This window comes from Vigna radiata, chromosome 3 (genome assembly GCF_000741045.1).
Source record: "Vigna radiata var. radiata cultivar VC1973A chromosome 3, Vradiata_ver6, whole genome shotgun sequence".
Classification (NCBI taxonomy): Eukaryota; Viridiplantae; Streptophyta; class Magnoliopsida; order Fabales; family Fabaceae; genus Vigna; species Vigna radiata.
In genome coordinates, this window is record NC_028353.1 from 3,454,115 (window position 1) to 3,476,142 (window position 22,028).

General features: G+C 29.6%; 1 protein-coding gene across 1 annotated transcript; it reads left to right on the plus strand.

Moving 5' to 3' along the window:
- The first annotated feature begins 7,216 nt into the window (after positions 1-7,216).
- On the plus strand, positions 7,217-9,056 carry LOC106757212 (zeatin O-glucosyltransferase-like). Its single transcript, XM_014639833.2, has one exon. The coding sequence runs from the start codon at positions 7,355-7,357 to the stop codon at positions 8,807-8,809; it is 1,455 nt and encodes a 484-aa protein (XP_014495319.1). The 5' UTR covers positions 7,217-7,354; the 3' UTR covers positions 8,810-9,056.
- The last annotated feature ends 12,972 nt before the right edge of the window (positions 9,057-22,028 follow it).

Below are 22,028 nucleotides of genomic sequence, written 5' to 3' on the forward strand. Positions count from 1 at the left end.
TAATGCTTAGGATAGCGCTCAATGTGAAACCTCTCGCATAAAAGTGGTGCTCAACGATAATTCTGTCACCCAATGCTAGACCTTTTGTAAAAGGAGGCACTAAACGATAGTTCTCACACTTAACATCATTCTTCTCAAAAAATGGCTCACCCAATGACATCATTTTGCCACTCAACGACGTGGAACTAAAGATGGTTCATGACCTGCAGTGAAAACTGGTGCTCAATGGTGCCCTACCACCGTTTAGTGCCAGATTATTTGCACAAATGGTTGCTAAATAGGAAAAGTGGGCGCTCAATGGTATGGAGAAAGATTGCTTCTAGACTTGCACAACCAATCTTGTGCTCAACACTACACTAATACTTCTCAGCACCATATCAGAAAACCAGTAAAATAAATTCTTTGATTTAGGGAACCAGGAACCTGTTTCGATGATCAAATTGATATTCCTAATTTAGTCCTTAGTTCAAAAATAGTTTTCAAGGTTAGACTGCATACTAAGTTGATCAAATGGTTAGATTCTCAATTCCCTTAATTAGCACAATTCAAACACAAAGCAAACATTCAATTCAATCAATTAACCATATCATTCAATTCAGCACAAAAAACAATCATATTCAACATACCAATTTCAATAAACAATATCCAACTCACACACACTAAAGCATTTAGCTTTCCTTACCTGATAGATTACCAAATAGGTTTAAACCCTTTTTTGGTCCCTAAGTTAAGTTTTGATGTTCAGTTTAGTCTCCGCTTTTAAAAATGTCGACCTTTAGTCCTTATGATATGAAAAATGTATCAAATCAGTTCTATTCGTTAACAAATCAAAAGTTTTTCATTAAGTGATTTGTTGTTCATAACACCTTCCGTTAACAAATCACAAAATATTGGATATCTAGGTATGAAAACTTGTGATTTATTATTCATTAAGTTCTGTCATGAGGACTGATTTGATACATTTCTCATATCATAGGGACTAAAGGTTGACATTTTTAAAAACGGAGACTAAACTGAATATCAGAACATAAATTAGGGACCAAAAAAGGGTTTAAACCTACCAAATAACTTTAAGGATCCTCATACAACTCCACAAGCATAGGAAACTCTATCTATTCCTAACAACAAAAACATGATGATGGCACACTGTCAGGACCACTGATAAGTAGAGAGTCATGCAACTTAGAACTGCTCACATGCATAGAAAAAATCACAAACAAAGAAAGACTGTAGAAACCAACTTACTCTTTTGCTAGTCGAATAAAATTGAAAATCCAAGGATTAGTCTATAGAAAAGCTCGTTTAAAAAGATTATGTGATTTTAGATAATAACTCATTTATAGAAATTTTATTTACACATTATACTTTTAATATTAAAATAACCAAGTTTTATTATTTAAATCATTATCACATTTAAAACACTATTTTTTATGTCCTTTACAAGTATAAAAATGTTTTTCTATTTTTTATATTAAATATAGAAACAAAAGTAAATATATTATATATGTCTCGTTTCTATCTTAAATTATTAAAATATTTTTAATATCTTACGTAATCTATAAAATTTAGTATTGGTATTAACTTTTCTTTTGTCACAACTTGTTTTAAGAATAATCAATATTTACTTCTTTATATATATAATCATTTAAATTTTATTAATTTATTATTTGATAATTACATCATTATAATTTTCTTTATATTTAACACTAAGAAAAAAAGACGTGTATTTTCTAACCTTTGATAATATCATGTTTTTTCATATATTTTATTTTTATAAAAAATATCTTTTTATAAATATCTAGAATAGTAAAAGACGAAACAAAAAGTTCATTCTAATTAGATATTAATATAAAATTCCAATTTTATCAGCTTATAACTAAAGAAGTAAGGTGTTATAAGATCAATAAAAAAAATAGATAGTCTGAAACTATAAACATATTATACTAATACAGTTATAAAAAAAATAATTACACTAATAAAATATATATTTGAATTAACTAAAGAAAATTACTAGACAACCATGAAGAAACATCACCATTCTCCATTAAAGAGGCTTTAATTCCTATCCTTCATCGACTCAAACCAATAAAGTTATCATCACAATAGAAATAAACAACACACAAGAGACATCAGGCTAAATTAATGTGTAAAAGAGTTTTCATAAACAATTAAAACACATTAGATAAAATCTAAACATGAATTAAATACAATAAAGAATATAAATACACATAAACAAATGACACTAAACTCAATTATCTGGGTACATGCACGTGTAGTAATATTTGTACTCTACAGAGTCATAAACAAAGGGTTTATCACTCCCACTAGGTTAGTCCTATTCACATCTAGGACTAAACCATTGTCCATAGACTAGGACCTCCTACGACTTTTATCACATAAGTCATTCTACTCTATTTGAGTGTGAATAGTTATTAGAGTTCAGGATACCTTCTTATTAAACCCCAATGTCAATGCATACACAAATACATCACCACAAAGAATTATTCCTTGAAATTCCCATAACACCATCACCACACATATCCACAACCATGTCACTAGTGCAAAAACAGTGTATAATGTCACACGTTCAATGTCTAAACACTCATTAGCCAAACGTTAAAAATGACCGGTGACATTTTTGTAAATAAATGCAATTATTAGACGTCATTTAGAATTGTAATTCGATGTAAAGGATATAAAACATCGAATGTCTTAACATTGGACGTCAAAAGGTTAGTGAATTCAATAAAAATTTGAGCAGGAGATTGAAAATTCATTCACTTAATCTTAGCGCGCGAGACCCTCTTCTCTGCTCAAACTTTTCTCGAACGAAGTTTGACGACCATCATATGTAATCTTTCTTTAATTTGATACAAATGCATGTTAATTAACTACATTAGGTATAATTCTCGTTTGTTTTAACCGATTATTTTCGTGTTCTTGTCCTTCATAGGCGCATTTTGTTTTTTCTCTCACTGGTGGCAACACTTTATTTCCATGAACCTACCTTTGGATGGTTAGTTTTCATTTTCGTTTTCGTTTTGAAGAATTTATTTGTTGAACTTGTTTGTTGTTTTTTTTTTGTTGAACTTATTTGTTGTTGTTGTTTGGTTGAACTTGTTTGTTGTTGTTTGATTGAACTTGTTTGTTGTTTGATTAAGCTTGTTTGTTTTTTGTTGTTGATACTATATTACACGTTCATAGTTCATGTTTTATAAAATACCAAAAACTGAAATTTGTTGTTTTTCTGCTTTTCAAGTCTCGTAGAGTTGTAAAAAATGATCAAATTAATTAAGAAAAATTGATTAACGTCGATATTGATAAAATTTGTCGTTTATTTAACGTCGAATTTTTTAAATTCAACATTAATTTAACGTCTCCCGATATGACCTCGTTCTCGAATTCGACATGAAAGGTCCAAAATATTCTACGTTATACGCTATTTTTGTACCAGTGTGTTCTCAATCCATAATACATATTAAACATACATCATATCCATAGTAATCCATTTTAAAAAAACTTGACGCTTAATGGTCTAGAGTTAAAATACTCTCAGACTTGCACAAGGAATTGACGCTTAGTGCCAACTTGTAATCGCTCAACACTATACCAAAAAGCAACAAATTCAATTCTATGATTTTTGAAACAAAAGGACCTGTTCAAATGATCAAACTTTTATTCCCTACTAAGTGCTTGGTTCAAAAATAGTTTTCAATGTCAAAATGCATACCAACTTGCTCAAATGATCATATCCCAAGTTCCTCAGTTCAACTCCAATTCAAATAAAGCAAACAACACACGAACATAGTAATACATTCAAATTTCAGCAACTCAAACACCAAATCAATAATTCAACAAACTCACATCAACTGAACATGCATTTACCATATTCATCACATCTATAACTTTAAAACAAAGCAATTAGTTTTTCTTACCTGATTAATGATTAAACAACTCGATAGACCTAGGAATACCTTCTAAAGCACATGGAGCTCTATTTGCCCATATGAACAATAAAAACATGATTAAGGCACACCATTAGGACCATTGATTAACGCGGACTCTTAAAGATAACTTAGACGTCACATGTAACCCCAAATAGTTCTCATGGAAAGGAAGACAAAACATATCAAAAAGAGAAATGGAAAACCAATTTACTCTATCTAAGAAACTGCTAAGATGAAAGTGAAAAGTTCGCCTCAAAGATCACCATAGCAACCTCTGATCTTCAAACCAACAAACAGAAAAGAAAAACTTTTAAAAAAAAGTTAAAGAACTCTAAAAAAATGATTTTTAAAGAGATTATGCATTTTAAAAATATAAAACTCTTTTATAATAAAATTATTATATTAAAATCTTTTAATATTAAAATAATCAAATTTCACAATATTTAAACCATGTCACTTTTAAAATGTTATTTTATAACTCTTTACAATTATGTTTTATTTCAATGATAAAATGAAATAATCAAACTTAAATATAAGATGAAAATAAATTTTTATTTCATAGGTAAAAATAAAATAATCAAACGCATACTCATCCTCATTATTAATATTAAATTTCATTTATTATAATCTATTTCAACATCATCTTGAAAGGCAAAATAATAAATATATTTTTTAATTTCTTAATAATTGTAGGACTAAGACACATGGAATTAATTGTATACTTAGCTTGTGGAGTTTACCACAGAAAAAAAATGCTAACAATAAGTACATATTACAAATTATATCTTAATTAGTACTTTATTTTTCCAAACTAAAATACTTCATTTTTATTTTTTTCCTTAAATCAAACAGCTAATATTACTGTTTTTATTTAATTATATATATCTGTCTATTTATTATCTGTTCCAAAATGGTATAAAACTTGAAATCTCATTGGTTCATCAAATAAATAGTACATATAGATACATCTGATTCTAAAGCCATAAACCTTTGTCCCAAAAGGTACATTAGAAAGCACGTGGGACTTAGTCACAACCAACAAAGGTGAAAAGATATGGGAAGGCATCTTTAAATGTGATTAAACTCGACGTATATGGAATCTCAAAATATCAAACAAAAATTTACCCTTTAACTCTGTAAAATAAATTACATATTTTAAAAAGGACTAAAATAAAAATTATCATATCTTATAAAGACTAAAGAGGAGATTATGAATTTTACGATATGAAAAGTAAAAAATATTAAGCACCAAAATCAAAAACCCATTTTAGGAGAATTATTTTTTTTTAATAAAGAACACATTAAAGTTTATTTTTAAGTAATCTGTTAGATTATAATAACAAAATTATTAATGATATTAATAAAGGTTGTGTATGAATAATTCTGTAGAAAATGAAAAAGAAAGAAATGTAATTAATGTTTATGTGGGGTTGCTATTTGAAGTAACCCTCTATACCATTCAAAAAAAGAAAGTATCCAACTACCAATTGGGACAAATTAATATAGGATGAGTCAGATACAGCTTACACCACTGTTGGGCATTATTATTACAATGGACCATAACCAAGTAAAAAAATAAAACCAGAGAAAGACGTTCTTCTTTTGTACTATTTATTGTTTTTTATGTTTCACCCTTGTCAAATATAAGATGGTAATATGCAGATAGGATTGATATGCTATGTTTAAAATATCTAGGCAGAAATGGTATGTCCCGCATTGGAATTGATAGATACTCGTGGGTCTATTTATATGCTTTTGATTTGATTTTTTTTCTCAATTAATATCAAATTTCTTATATTATTATATTTTCATCAAAATTAATAATCATGTCTCAAGTGATTCAGATTCATATGTGAGTCTATTGTTGCGAGACAAAGAGAGATCGTGAATGAGACACTTTATGTTGTGCTTCATGAGAGAAAGAAAAACACAAAAGAGAAACGAGAAACGCATAACAAAAAATGAGTGAGTGAAATCGTTTAGAAAAAAAATTAAGATTTTGAATTGTTTACGAGTCCGCAGGCCACCCTACGTACTTTACCTATCATAGGCTTGCACGAGCAACAGATTATGTGGATGGACTTATGTGGACCAACTAGCTCAGAACCCCCAACTCACTCTACGCTCTTCACAATAGGTCTATGGATTGGTCCACCCGACGTTGTTACCACTTAAAACAATTTATTGATTTTCACGGTTTGACGCTACCCTCTCCATGCTAAGATAATATTCTTACAAACCGATTTAAGGTATCTGTTAAAGGTACTCGAATGTGCTGATGTTCGATATGTTACAACAGTTAATGCTATAATAAAAACGTAATTAATATTCCAACAACTATATATTTAACTTATATTTATAGTTTTCTTCCTAAATTTTATATTGAAATTGATCTAATTACGACCAATTTTCTTTAAATCTATACTAACTTGTTTATGCTAATTAGATATTTAACTAATTTTATAGTAATCGATGAATTTTTTCTATGTTTCTAGCTATCGATAACACTATTATGATCTATATATATCGGTTGATACATAGTATAAATTTTGCTAAATTTTCTTTTGTTTAAATATAATCAATGTTAAATAATTTTATGGGTTTCTTTTAGTATAAGAAACAATTATTTGTTTATTGACTTACTTATAAAGTAGCAAAGGTAGTTATACCGGTATCAGGTTGGTCTCACCATCAAAGATAATGCACATCTATTTATTAGTTAATGTGACTATGAGATATTCTTTCTATAGATGTGGTCATAATATTGTGGTTTTATTTTAAGACATTTAAATTGATATATAAATTATGGTTGAATTTTAATACTGTTATGAAAAATAACCGAGAGAGTAAGGATGTTTAGAAACGGATCTTGATATTTTAATATTTTTTTAATAACTTTTTTTACAATGTATCATTATTTTATTAATTTATTTGAATTTATTTTTAAAAAAATATTTAAAATGGATTCATCATAAATTATTATACATACTTATCAAAAAGTTGTAAAAAAAAAAAATACTTGTGGAAGAAATTTTTTCTTTACAAATAAGATAATAATTTGCAAACTTTTATTTAATACAATTAGATATATAAACATAAAATTATTGAATAAATTAAAATTAGTTTTCAAGAATAAAAAATAAAACATCATCTTCACTTTAAAAATTTTAAATAAGATCGTGTCATCTTTATAAACATTGAAATTAGTTCACACCCAAAAATCCATCAATAACTTTATTACAACGAAATGCGGGACGCGTGTTCAGGCTTGGAATCTAACCCATATATGGTATAAGAATTTGTATGGAAAAAAAGTGGTTTTGGCTTCTATAAGTAGGAAGAGAAACTAGGTGCTAAGAAGCATTGAAAACAGTGTTTATTTAGTTACCTACTTTACCACCTCTTCAATGGCTTCTTCTAGCTTTGAAAGTTCTCCCATGGCTTCCAACTACAAAAGCAACAAAAAAAGGCACAACAATGGCATGTTCCATCATCAACCCACCCCAGTGGTGGTGGTGGTGGTCCCTTTCCCTGCACAGGGCCACCTGAACCAGCTCCTCCACCTCTCTCGCCTCATCTTGGCTCACAACATCCCTCTCCACTTCGTCGGCTCTCCCACACACAACCGCCAAGCCATGGTTCGATCTCAAGGTTGGGATCCAAACTCCTTTCCCCACATTCACATTCACGACTTCAATGTTCCTCCTTTTCTCTCCCCTCCCCCAAACCCCAATGCCCCAACCAAATTCCCCTCCCACCTTCTTCCCTCCTTTCAGGCCTCCGCAAGCCTCCGTGGACCTGTTTTTTCACTCTTGCAGTCTCTCTCCCTTGTGGCCAAAAGGGTCGTTGTCATCTACGACTCTCTCATGGCTTCCGTGGTGCAAGATGCCATCCATGTCTCCAACTGCGAGACCTACACTTTCCACAGCGTCTCCGCCTTCACCATGTTCTTATACTTTTGGGACGTAATGGGGAAGCCTCCGGTGAACAAAATGTCCCACCTAGTCCCCGAAGTTCCCACTCTTGAAGGCTGCTTCACCACCCAGTTCCTTGATTTCATCACCTCTCAGTATGTGTTTCACAAGTTCAGCAAAGGTATCATATACAACACCACAAGGGCAGTTGAGGGACCTTACATGGAGCTGATAGAGAGGATCATCAGCAGCAAGAACCACTGGGCTCTGGGGCCATTCAACCCCTTGTCCATTGAGAAGAGTGAAAAAAGGCAGCACTTTTGCATTGAGTGGCTTGACAAACAAGAGGAAAGGTCAGTGATGTATGTGTCCTTTGGGACAACAACAAGCTTCTCCCAGGAACAAATCAAGGAGGTTGCAAATGGGTTGGAGAAGAGCAAGCAAAAGTTCATTTGGGTGTTGAGGGATGCTGACAAGGGAGATGTTTTCAAGCATGGTGGTGATGAACTTGTTCTCCCAAAGGGGTTTGAAGAGAGAGTGAAAGGCATTGGGTTGGTGGTGAGAGAGTGGGCACCCCAATTGGAGATCCTTAGCCACACTTCAACTGGGGGGTTCATGAGTCACTGTGGATGGAACTCTTGCATGGAGAGCATCTCCATGGGGGTGCCAATAGCAGCATGGCCTATGCACTCTGACCAACCTAGGAATAGAGTTTTGGTGACTGATGTGCTTAAGGTTGGAGTGGTGGTGAAGGAATGGGACCGCAGAGATGAGTTGGTGACAGCATCAGCTGTTGAGAATGCCGTAAGAAAATTGATGGCAACAAATGAGGGAAATGAGATGAGACAAAGGGCCATGGACCTCAAAAATGTCATTCTCAAATCCAGGGATGAAGGAGGAGTTTCTCGGATGGAATTTGATGATTTCATTGCTCACGTCACTCGATAGGTGTTCTTTTCATAAATAGCGAGAAATAAGTATATATATTGGGAGTAGTTGGAGCATTTAGAATAGAATAATAATATTTTCACATAAAACATCATTTCCCTCGAAAATATATCGTGTGAATCCAAAGATAGGATTCCTACCTTTGTATTTCCGAACTACTGTTTTCTCGTGTCAAGATTTGTATAGACACCGAGATGGATTAAATTAATAAAAGGTTAAAAAGCTCTTTTTGTCCCAGTTTTGGTTGGGAAAATTTGAATTGGTCCCTATGTTTTTTTTGTGTTCAATTTGGTCCTAAAAAACGTAATTGGAGTTCAATTGAGTCCTTTTCACTAACTCCGTCTAAATTGATAACGGTTTATTGTTCAAATGTGCAACTCTATTGTGAGGTGTCATTTATTGGGTGATATGGAGTGGTCAGTGGCATTTAAAGTTATTTTGATTTTTTTTATATCTTTTTCACTAGTTTATAGTTTTCTTCTTCACTGGATCTTAACAGCCTCCTCGTTCTTCTTCTTCTTCTTCCCTTACGACCTCCACCACCACTGGGCAAAACCTTACCCACCTTGCCATCAACCACCTAGCATCGCCGTTATTCTTCATCAAAGCGCCACCAAAATCGTGCCCTCACCATCTTCATCGCGATAGAGAATCTTCCATGGCCATCTTCAAGAAGTTTCGCCGTTAGCCTTACAACCTCCATCTACATCGCATCTTGATCAGAGAAATCTGCATAGCGGCACAAGCAGAACCTCCATCATCTCGCACATTCATCTTCATCACCTGCAAACCCATAAATCAGAAAATCCCAATTTCCATGGAACCCTAAATTGAGTCGCTGTTCAACCTTGCGACTTTCAGCTTAGCCCATTGATAAAGATGCTTTTTCTTAGGGTTTCCCGTTTCTTCATCTCTCTTACTCTTTACACTTTTGTGGGTTTATCATTTTCTTGGGAAAGTGGGATTGTTGAAAGCTTGAGATAGATGCTTCTGTCTCAGGTTGCCATCCTTCAAAATTGTAGTAAAACTGGGAAGAAGATTGAGAAATAAAAACCCTAATTTAGAATCCACCCTCTTCAATTTATTCCCAAAATAAAAACTCTGATTAAGAAATATAATTTAAAAAATTCTAACGGCTACTGAAAAGGACTCCCAGTCAGTAAAGAAATGACACCTCAGTTAGCAGTTGCACATCTGGACACATTGCCGTTAAGAATTTCAACGGAGTTACTGAAAAGGACTTAATTGAACACCAAATTCGTTCTTTGGAACGAAATTGAACACAAAATAAACACAGGGACCATTTCGAATTTTCCCAACCAAAACTGGGACCAAAAAGAGCTTTTAACCTTAATAAAATATCAATATCAGCATGTTTGCTTTTAGTTTTACGGACAATAATATTTTGACAACACTTTTTGACAACTTTTTTTACAACGGGACACATGTCATCATTTTATTGGTCTATTTGAATTTATGTTTAAAAAATATTTGAAACAGACCAATCACAAGCTGTCACATATGCGTTGTCAAAAAATTATTAAAAAGGTGTTTTTAAAAAAAGTTTTTCCTAGTTTTACATGAGTGTGTGTCAGGAAGAGCTTGATTCTGGAATGATCAATGTGAGAGTTTGAAAGAAGGTTATGATTTGTATATTGTGGTTGAGACTTTGTTAAATGTTGAATGTTAATTACCGGTATTATAGACTTGAAATATGAACCGAAGAATGACTTTTTAGCAGAAAAGAAACCACGTGAAATACATGAATTGTATTACAAGCATTGCTCACGTACAATGAACTACTGAAAGAATAGTACAAATGAAAACACATGAAAATAAATCATTATGACAGGTTTTGGTGGGAGTTTGAAAAATTGACCATATGCCCTTCGATTCGTCTATTTTTGAATGATATGCCTTTGCATCAGTTTACAAGAGTTGAAGGGCGTATAATCTATCCAGAAATCTATCTTTAGTGTCATATAATCTATCTACATTATTTTATATTAGGCAATGGCTTTTTTCTTTCATGAAAAGGTGCGAAAATCTTTTTTTTTTTTCATTAAAACTATAGTTTCTTTTTATCAAATTTATCGATTTAAGTTAACTTAAAATATATAGATGAATTTAGATAAATAGTTATTGAACTGACCAACTTACACTCAATTGGTGACTTGTTTTTGTTTTACAGTTATTCAAGTAATAGTTTTAGTTTGAAATTGTCGCTTAAGTTCTTAAAGAAAAAAGTGAAGTCTTCTCCATTTAAAAAAACTTCTTTCTTTTTGCAATGTATTTTTTTTAAAGTTAAGTTTATCCTGTGTAAACTAATTCTAATTATATAAATTAAAGTTATTGATGTAATTAATAAAAGCACCAAATTTATATATTTTTTCAATTGTACTGTTATTTTTAAACGTATTGTTTAGATATTTAATTATTTTAAGATGTATTTATTTGTTTTTTAGATGATAAATTTTTTATTTTTTTCTAATACTGGCTTAGGTTGATTATTTTATTATGATGAATTTTGTTCATCGAATTTAAAATACAGACCACAAGTAAAATTAATTATGACAAATATTTAAAATTACGTTAAATAGCGTAAAGTGTAGATAATATTTTAAAACAAATCAAAACTGGAAATGAAATATGAAATTGAAATAAATCACGGTAAAAATCTAAATTAATTTCACATTTGTTTTTATGACCGAGTTTGATTTGAGACCGTTGACCTAATTATTAACTAATATGAGCTTCAAGTCGTTCAAAAAGAGAAGTTCACTTGCAAATTATGAAGCTCAAGTTAATAAAGAGTATTTGAGAAAGTATATTAGAGTGTTTGAAAGTAAAAAATGAGTATTATTTTAAAGTAAATCATGTATTTATAGGCTCTTCCAAAAGTGATAATAAATAAGATAAACTCAGTATATAACAACAAATTAATAGATATAATAATAACTGGATTCAATTTATTATAACTTAAGTTTTCTTTATATCATTATAAATATGATCTTTCCTTGATTTTTTAGGGTCTTAATGTTTTATGGAGATTTTTTTTCTTGGATATCTTACTTGGTGATGTTTATATAATAACTCGTAAGTCCATGGTAAGTCCATGGTTGGACGCATTTAAGATACATGGAGTGTTTTCCAAGTAGATTTGTGGTTGGGTATATTTCATAAATTACTTAGAGTATTTTTCAAGTAGGATCATGGTTGAAAACTCACGCTCAAATTTACTGAATAGTCATATATTTTGATGTTCATGTTCGAATTTACTGAATAGTCATGTATTTTGACCTTTGTGCTCGAATTTATTGAATAGTCACATATTGAGGCATTGGACTCAGATTTACCCAGTTGTCGTAAGTTTGGACTCTATTCATGTATTAATTATGAAATATGTGGAATTTATACATGTAATGTGCCTCGTAAAACCTTGTCCTACAAAACCTATTTTAAGAAAAATTTGAGCGAAGTAAAAATAGTATATACTTTTTTGTATCGATGTACTATAAAATAGTAAAGTAAAAGTTAAATGCTTGAGGTATTTATGATGTCAAGGGCCTTGCCTCATGTGATATTCAGCTTGGTAGTATGTTCTTTGGGGTATTTTCCATGCCAGAGACACCATCCCACACTTCACATATAAAATTCGTCTTTGTTTTGAGGTATTTCTTATGACACAGGCATCATCCTGTACTTTTCGTATAAAATTTACCTCAATCAATTTCTTATTTATGTGTGTCGAGTTCCACAGTTTTGTGGTCCAAATTTTCCCTTCATAAAATATTATCACTGGAGTAATCTCCAGTTTGGAATTATAGAGTATAATTGTTGATCATCTATCTAATCATTGCCACATTTTATTTCTCATATAACAAACAATTTGCTTATGTGGTCAACATTATCATGCTTCCTGATTGAATTCTGAGTGTGGACTTTTGGTACTCAAGTTGGGTCTTTAACTTTTTACCAAGAGTCTAGATTGATCTCGTCTTAGTCCCCCTATGTAATGTTGTTATCTCTATCAAAGGTATTGTTCATTGTGTTTGCTCCATGCTAAAAGTTGCAAAGCCTCTAATGAAGTGGCATTATGAGGATTTTCAAGTTTATCTATTCTTGCTTCCCTAAGCTGAAGCTCACTCTTTTACTCACATGTTGTAATGTTGTGCAACTCTTCACTTTGCTACCCGTTCTCGCATTCAAGACTCTTCTTGTATTTCATGTCTAAAGTTTAGATCAAGTTTGCAGTCCTCCTTTGTTGCATTTTTTGTCATAGTGTTGTCTTATCAAACACTAGCAGCGAGTAATTTCCTTTTCGCGTGAGGAATGTTTTGGTTAAGCTTTGGGATTTTAATGAAAGATGGTGTAAGTTCATACTAGTATCATCTAAATTGCCACCTGCTGTATAAACGTTTCTAGAGGAAAATATTGATGAAAGTGTATTAAGTAGACTCTTAGGAAATAAAGGTAAGTAATAAATGGACAAACATAAGAACATTATCTTTCTTAGCTAAATAATCAATTATTAAATAAAAAACTATTATATCAAAATATCTTAGAAATATAAGAGAACATCATAATAAGTTAGCTAATCCCTTTATTATATCATAATATCTTGGGAATATATAAAAATAACATAATAAGTTAGATAATCTATTATTATAGCATTAATATACTGGAAATATTAGAGAATATTAGTTTTCGTCAAAGCTTATGTGCTCTTTTTCATGCTTTTTGAAATAATTATCGAATGATTTTTCAGCATATGTGTTGATTTTAATACTTTTAAAATAATTCTTGGATGACTTTTCATTTGAGTTTATGCGTTGTTTTTAACACTTCCTCATCCCAATTGGAAGTGAGATGAGAGCATTGGTGGGGCCACCGAGGAGAATCTAGCAATGACGTGGCAGTGTTGGATACAAGGATGACATTGACCAATTGCAAAAATGATTTCACCTTCATCTTTTGGACCAAAGTGTTCCAAGACTCGCTTCTTCTTAATGTGACTACCATTAGAACGTGTTATCAAAGCAAAGGAAACAATTGTTTTGAAACTACTATCAACAAATTTTGAATAAAATGTTATACTATAATAAAATTTTAACGTAGAAAAGAGATGCAGTGTCCAGATAACACTCCTAAAAGATATTACAAAATTTTGATTATAAAGGCTTATGATAACATAGTAAGATCACTGTCAGTAGAAATGGACTATATTTATGTAAGGTAGCAATGCATAAAATGTGGAGGCGAGATAAAATTTTACCTAGGCTTATAATGAATTCAAATGTTCTTATCGAAATTTGACCGAGTTTGATCTGAATGGATGACGACCTAATTATTTATGAGTATCCAAGCTTCGAGTGACCCTAAAAAAGAGAAGTCTACATGTAAGAACTTTGACACAAGTTAGTAAAAAGTATTTAAGAATTTAAGAATATAAAACTATTATTAAATTCAAGTACTCCATATTTATAAACTCTTGTAAGTTTCTTAATAGATAAAGAATGATAAATTCAAAGTTTACAAATAAATTAATAAATATAATAACTAGATTTAATTTATTATAACTTTTATAACTTAAAGTTCTGTTTATATTATCATAAATATCATCTCTCCTAATTTTAGGAGTATTAATATTTTATATATATCTTTTTCTTAATCTCTTATTCAGTGATATTTTGGATCTCACCATAATATTGCATTTTATGAATCGGATAAGTATATTATTTATAAGTAATTCTAGCTATTAATATGTAAATTTCCCTTATTTATGTCATCAATTAATTATTTATGTAATTAATTAATTTAAAAGTAGTCAACACTATAAACATTTATTTTATTGCATGTAAGTTGGAAATGTAATATGGAATTGAAATAAATCATGGCACAAATCTAAATTAATTTTACATTAAAAATGTAAAATATTATAATATAGGTCCTTCATTTCATGTTATTATATAAATGTGTTTTATAGTTGCCATTTTTTTTTATTGTATTGTCTTTATCATGTAAATTGGAAATGAAATATGAAATTGTTTAAATCATGGCACAAATTTAAATTAATTCTACATTAAAAAATGTAAAATATTATAATGTAGGACCTTCATTCCATGTTATTATATAAATGTGGTTTATAGTTGGCATTTTTTATTTTACTGTTTTCACAAATTGGTAAACGTGAGTTATAGTTGACCTTCTTGGTTGTTGTCTCTTGGAATATTAGATCTAGGATTCAAATTTCGTACCAATTAGTTTAATTTTTGTAGGTGCGCCATTTAATTATCATATAGATATTATTTATCGACCAAGTTGATTTATTCAGTTTTTGAATTTTAATTTGGAATTTTTTTATCAATTGTATATTTATTGTTTTTTTTTTCAACTGTTGTTTTTATAAGGCAACCATGGTAAAACTTTTCCCTCTTCAAAATTGAGTTTATATGATAGCACCTCTTGTCTCTATTAGATTTGGATTAACTATTTTAACATAACATAGATATACTGGAAAAACGAACATGATAAACAAGAAAAGTTTTATTTTTTAAAATTTAACACTAAAAAAATACTAATTACTTATTAATAAAATTAGTTGGTAAAAACAAAAATTTATTGATAGTTTGAATTTATTGGCAAATTGCCAATAACAAAAAAATCATGTGATAAAATATTTGTTGATAAATTGTACTGATAAATTAGAATATTTAGTGATAATTATTGATAAATTTTAACTTTCAGTAATATTGTTTGGTAAATATCGTGATTGAGTTTTTTTTTTCTTCTTTTTCTTTTACCTTTTCTTCTTCCTCTACTTCGCCATGCACATCTTTAGCTACTTTTTCATCTATCATATTCAGTTTTCTGTTTGATTAAGTTTCTCTTATTTGAGGTATACTTTCTTTTTTTATTCAAATGTGTCACTTTATATCCTTACGAAGATAAGTAGATTGTTGGATAACTCTGCAACGTGTGTCAATAGCCTTCAATCCAAAATCATTACATGGGCGCTTATTTTATTCATTTTTTTCAAAAGTTACTTTTGAAAAAGTCAAATAAATTCCAATACATGATTATGTTTATACAAGGGTTGAATATGTTTTTAGTCCTTATATTTTGAGGCGATTTTGGTTTTAGTTCATTTTTAAATTAGGGTACAATTTAGTCCTTCAACTTTAGAAAACTCTGGTTTTAGTTTTTTTTACCAAATTTTTTCAATTTTATTTGTTGTTTCAAGTACGTTTCTCAGTTAAAATTGAAGCAAAAATGTGTCAAACAGTGTAAACAATCCAAATGCTATAATGAAACGTGTTTGAAACAACAAATAAAGTTAAAAAAATGTGTCAAACAGTGTAAACAATCCAAATGCTATAATGAGTGTTTTTTTTTAATTATATAATCTAAAAAATTATGTTTTAGATTTAACAGTGTATTTAAAATAATAAAATTTGATTATTTTAATAATAAAAAACTTAAAGTGTAAATGAAGTTTTTATAAATAAATTTTATTATTTAAAAATATTCATTATTTTTATAAAAAATTTTCCTAAAACTTCTTTCCCTCCTCTTTAGATTTTCTAAAATATCACTATTTGTTTAAAGATTGAGGATTTTCAAGTGATCTTTATGATGAATTCTCTATTTTTATCGATTAATTTTTAATTTGAATAAGCTTAATTTTTTGTTTCTTTTCTAAATTCAAGTTGGTTCTTTTTTTTATATGGACAAAATCTTGCTTGTGTACTTTTTTAGAGTCATTTATATGATTTTCTATTGATCAATGATTTTAATGGTAATTCTTAATCATATTGGTGTTGTTCCTAGGCACAAATAAGCTTTCTTGTGCATTTGAGGGTGTTATTAAGTGTCTTGAGATGTTTTGATTGTTATTAAACGTAAGGGAAGCTTGTTGCTTTAGTGTGTGCGAGTTTGAGAAATCTGATGTTTTTGCATATTGATTGAATTTGATTAGTGTGTATGCCTGAATTAAATTGTGTAGTTTTGAAGATTTATTCGTATTTGATTGTTGCTTGGGTTTGTGTGACTAAGAGAACTTAGGATATGAATAATTGAGCAAATTGGTATAAGTTTTAATATGTAAAAATTGTTTTGAACCAACTCACTAAGAAAGGGGTACCAATTTGAGTAATTGATTAGGTCCTAGCCCACTTAAAATCACAAAAAATGTTTGTTGTTAGTTGATATAGCATTGAGCGATGTTGTACGGGCACTGAGCGCTAGCTTCATTTATGAACATGTTATTTTAGGACATTGGGCGTTAGAAAGTGTCATTGGGTGCTCAGTTTTGCAAATACTTTGGTGTTGAGCAGTGATAATTTTAATGTATGCATTGATATATGGTATTAAATACGGGGATATTCTAACACTCCAATAATCGTTCATACTTAAGTAAAGTTGAATGTGTTATGTCGTGAAGAGTGGTAGAGGGTTCAAGTATATCAATTTTGTCTGGTCCTAAGTACGAAGAGGATTAATCTTGTGTGTCGTTGGGTTATAACCCCTTGAAACCACTGTTCTAAAGAGCCTAGAAACCAACACATGTGCAAACCTCCTGTGAGTTTTGATGTCAAGATCATGTATTCAGATAATTGAGTTTAGTGCCAACTATCGTGTAAATTTGTATAATTGATGGCATCTTATTTATGCTTAGTTGATATTTGATACAGTTAAGTATCTTACAATAAATCTTTTGGCCACTAGCTTACTATGTACTCTTTTGTGTTTTATTATTCTTACATTTTGTTGTGAGTAGATGGTAAGGTAGGTGATAGTACGTCTTAATTGTGTAGATATTTGGCATAAAAGTATTTCTATTTTGGAAAACTCAAATAATTGTAGTTAATGTGTGTATATGTTATATTATTATAGTTATTATGATAAATAAGTGTATTAATATCATATATCTTTCTAATTATGTGTTTTGTTTTATAAATTTTATAATATATAATTTAGTAGTTTTATATTATTTAATAGGATATTACATTTTAGATTATATGATCATTAAAATAAAATTTAACTTTAACTAAAAGAATTTGGATCTATTTATATATTATAATTTAAATATACTTTTAAACGGGTTAAGATTTCTCACATGCCTTTATATATTAAGTATTAAATATTTTTGATGTAGAATTAGAGAATATAGACTTTTAATAAACTATAATGTCGTATAATAAGAAAATTATATTTTAAATTTAATTTAACCTCAAAAATTGATATAAATAAAATATATATATATATATATATATATATATATATTATAATTTGGTAATATTTTTGACATAATAAGACAATAAAAATCGTCAAAAACTTGTTAGATGCATGATTTTGTCAAAATTGAATCAAGACACAATCATCTAATATAATGTGATTAAGACGTTTCATTCTATCAGAAAATAGAATTTCTTTTTATCTTTTCTTTTAATTTTATATATATATATATATATATATATATATATATATATATAACATATGTAATTTTATAAATATTTTTCAGCCTTTAACTAAATAATTAATGTTTCAAATTAAATAAATTTTAGAAGAATAATTATAACTTAATTTATCATGATTCATAATTTAAAAGAAAATATTATAATATATTTGTACTTTTAAATAAAAGTAATATTAAATTTTTAATATTTAAACTAAGTTTTTATTTGAACTAAAAGAAAAAGCCGATGGATAAAAACGAATGAAAATAATAATCTTTTACATCAAATTATTGACGGATAAGCTCATCGAACACAATTTGCTTTATCATCCTTATCTACAGCTTTCATGACCCAACTATTTGAAGATGATTACAAAGAACAGCACAATTTAGTTGTCATCCTCATGCAACTATTTGTTTTTTTTTTTTTAATTATACTGATATAAAAAAACCTTTTAATTTAAACTAGTAAAAAAAATTACAAAATAAATTCATAAACTTTCATAAAGACTTCTCAAATGTTCGAAGAAGATAACCACTGATTTCTTCGAAAATCCACTGATTTTGAAAAATCACCTTCAAGGAAATATAAGAGAGCACCAACACCCTCAACACTGAAGCGCTTTTGAGTATCTTGTCTATGGAATCATCTTCACCTTCTTCAAGACTAAATCTTATTTTTCTTTTTGTATTTTTTTATTTTTCTTTCTGTATTTCTAAATTTTTTAAATTTTTTTAACTGACCTTAGACTGTATGATTCGGTAAAAATAAAATTCTCTTTTTATATTTACTCAACTCATTTTTTCCTAATCCATCCTAGTGCCACAACCTCTTCACTCCCTCTCCCCTGCACTCCTTATACATCTCTCTCCCATATACTCCAAGCAAGCTTGTGCCATTAACAAGAAGAAGAAAGATACAAATTTACATTTATTAAATTTTAATATTTGGGATAAGGAGTGTATTTATATGTGTGTTTTGTTGTATTGGTGTCAGAATTTCTAATTGATCATAAGTAGAAAGCAAATTTAGGAATTGAGGGTTATGGATACGGGGATATAGAATTGAATACTAAATTTTAAAATTCGATTAAGAAATATATCAAATTTTAAAATCTATTTAAAAAATATTAAATTTAAGTTAAATATCGAATTTTAAAATTTAAAATTCATTAATAGATTAAAAAACACACTAAATTTCGAAATTATATATATATATATATATATATATATATATATATATATGAGATCGAAATATTTTGAACTAATAAAAAACATACTAAAATCACATTGCGATTAGCAATAACATTGTTCATTTCTTATATAATCATCAATTTTTTTATATTAGCCTATAATTAATTAAACAAATTTTAATAGAAGAAAAAGATAAGACATCATAAGTAAAGTGTAAAGTAAAGCAACACATATCCCTGATTGTGATTCGATTGACAAAAACTTCCTTAGTTCTTCTAGTCAATCATAGCTTCCCACTAATTTTACATATTCATTACGCTCCTGACTAAGTTCTTTAACCAAATCATGTCGAATAAGGAGTCATGACTCTTCACTCATCTCTAACAAAACAGTAATGCATCTATATCTAGAATGATCATCAGTAACAACATCAACAATGTAAGGGTGACAAATTAGATAGAACTGATCTAACATGGGTATTTTCCTTTGTTGCATAAATCCAAATCTTGAATCAAATTTAGTCTTAGGTTGCATGTCTTTTTTTGATGAAGAACTATCATGTCTAGAATATAAGGCGTCTACATGCTCAAAATATGAGGGTCCACACTTTGTAGACCTTTAAGATCGATGAGCTTTAGAATTTTGTGCACCCTTCATTTTAACTTTATGCATTGGAGGTGTCATTGATGTCATAGCAGGACAAACAATTTCAAGTAACTAAGGTTTGATTGTCACTTTTCCTACAATGTCAACTTCTTTGAAACAATTGAGCACCAAATCAAGTTCCTTTTGAATGCATAATTCTACCTGTGATTTATTTGATAAAATATTTGAAAAGCTCAATATAGTCTACATGATATGAATTTCAGACAGAGGAATAACTATAGAGTCATATTGTGTTAATTCATAAACATGTGGTAGACCATATGTTTGTATCAAAATGCAACCACAATTTTCACTATCAAATCCTATATGTTGAATTCGATTAAACTCCTTAACAATGAGTTCCAAAGCATATTTTTAAACATATCCAACCAATATTTGATACATGTCTGGCTTAAAAGCATTAGTAATAAGATTTAGACTTTTTTCAAACGACGCCTTTATTTAACTTTTGTTGTAGGATGATGATGTTATAAATTACATCTCAACATGAGTATAGGTCTCAAATACTTCTTCTCGATACTTTCTTCATACTCAATTGAGCAAACTTAACCCTAATATAATAACATGAACAATATCATAAAACATCTAACAAAGACAACTAAATAAAATCAGATTCAGATATTGTGTTTTCTAAATGCATTACTCGGTTTGTCCACGCCTTTACAAAGTACTTCTTATAAAGAATGATCCAAGAGTCATTGGCATATTCGAAGAATAAAGTTTATGAATTACAAGCATGATGAAGGTGATCCACACAATCACTAAAAGTTGACTCATGTTCATAATCCATGAAATTTTTCCATGCTTCCATGACATCCCACACCTCAACACAATTGACTAACATTTTGCACTTGGCTAGCATATTTTTTGGAATGTGTACCGCTTAAGGAATACAATGTCAATGGCATTCATCAAAGCTAGGTCTTTGTTGCTAACAATGACTTGTGGACCACCATCAGATGTTAGAAATAATCTTCTTAGTCATTCCAAAGCCCAAGTGAAATTGTTTTGTCATTCACTTGATAAAAATAAAAAGGTGGTTGAGAAAGTCAATCATGTTGATGTGACTCCAACTATCTCAAGCAACAACAACCGATATTTGTTACTTTTGTAAGTTCTATCTATCAAGAACTATTGGAATTTTGTGACTTAAACAACATGTGGTTGAAAGAGTCAAAGTATTTAAATAAAAATACATTCTTTTCCTATTTTTTAGGAGGATTTTATGCATTATTTAATTAATTAGTTTAGAGATATTTCTCAAAGTCAGTTACATATTTTGTAGTATAAATATTTAGTGTTTATACTCAATAAAAAATATCAGTTTCTCTTTCATTCTTTTGTCTCTTATATGTTAAAACTCAAAAATTGGTATCAAGAGCAAAAAGGATCTTACGGGATTTGTGATATAACCTACAATTGGTATCAAAAGCAAAATAGCCACCACACATAAGATGGAGTCTCAATCATCCTTTACAATTGTTTCTGTACCTGTATTTGATGGATTAAACTATCAAATGTGGGTTGTCAAAATGGAAGCATATCAAGATGTTAACGATGTATGGGAAGCAATAGAACAGGACTATGAAGTGGCTCCCTTGCCAAATAATCCTATGATTGCTCAAATGACAAATCACAAAGAAAACAGGCTTCGAAAAGTCATTTTCAACATAATAATGACGATGAAAACGGCACATGAAATCTGGAAGTTTTTGAAGGAAGAGTATGAAGGCAGTGAGAGAATAAAAGGAATGCAAGCTTTGAATCTGGTTCGAGAATTTGAGATGCGGAGGATGAAAGATTTAGAGACAATCAAAGATTATATGGACAAGCTTCTCAACATTGCAAACAAAATATGTCTTCTTGGCACTGAGATTCCTGATTCTCGAATTGTTCAAAAAA

Coding starts and splice junctions, on each gene's coding strand:
- LOC106757212 (XM_014639833.2), top strand. CDS start 7,355: ATGGCTTCTTCTAGCTTTGAAAGTTCTCCCATGGCTTCCAACTACAAA.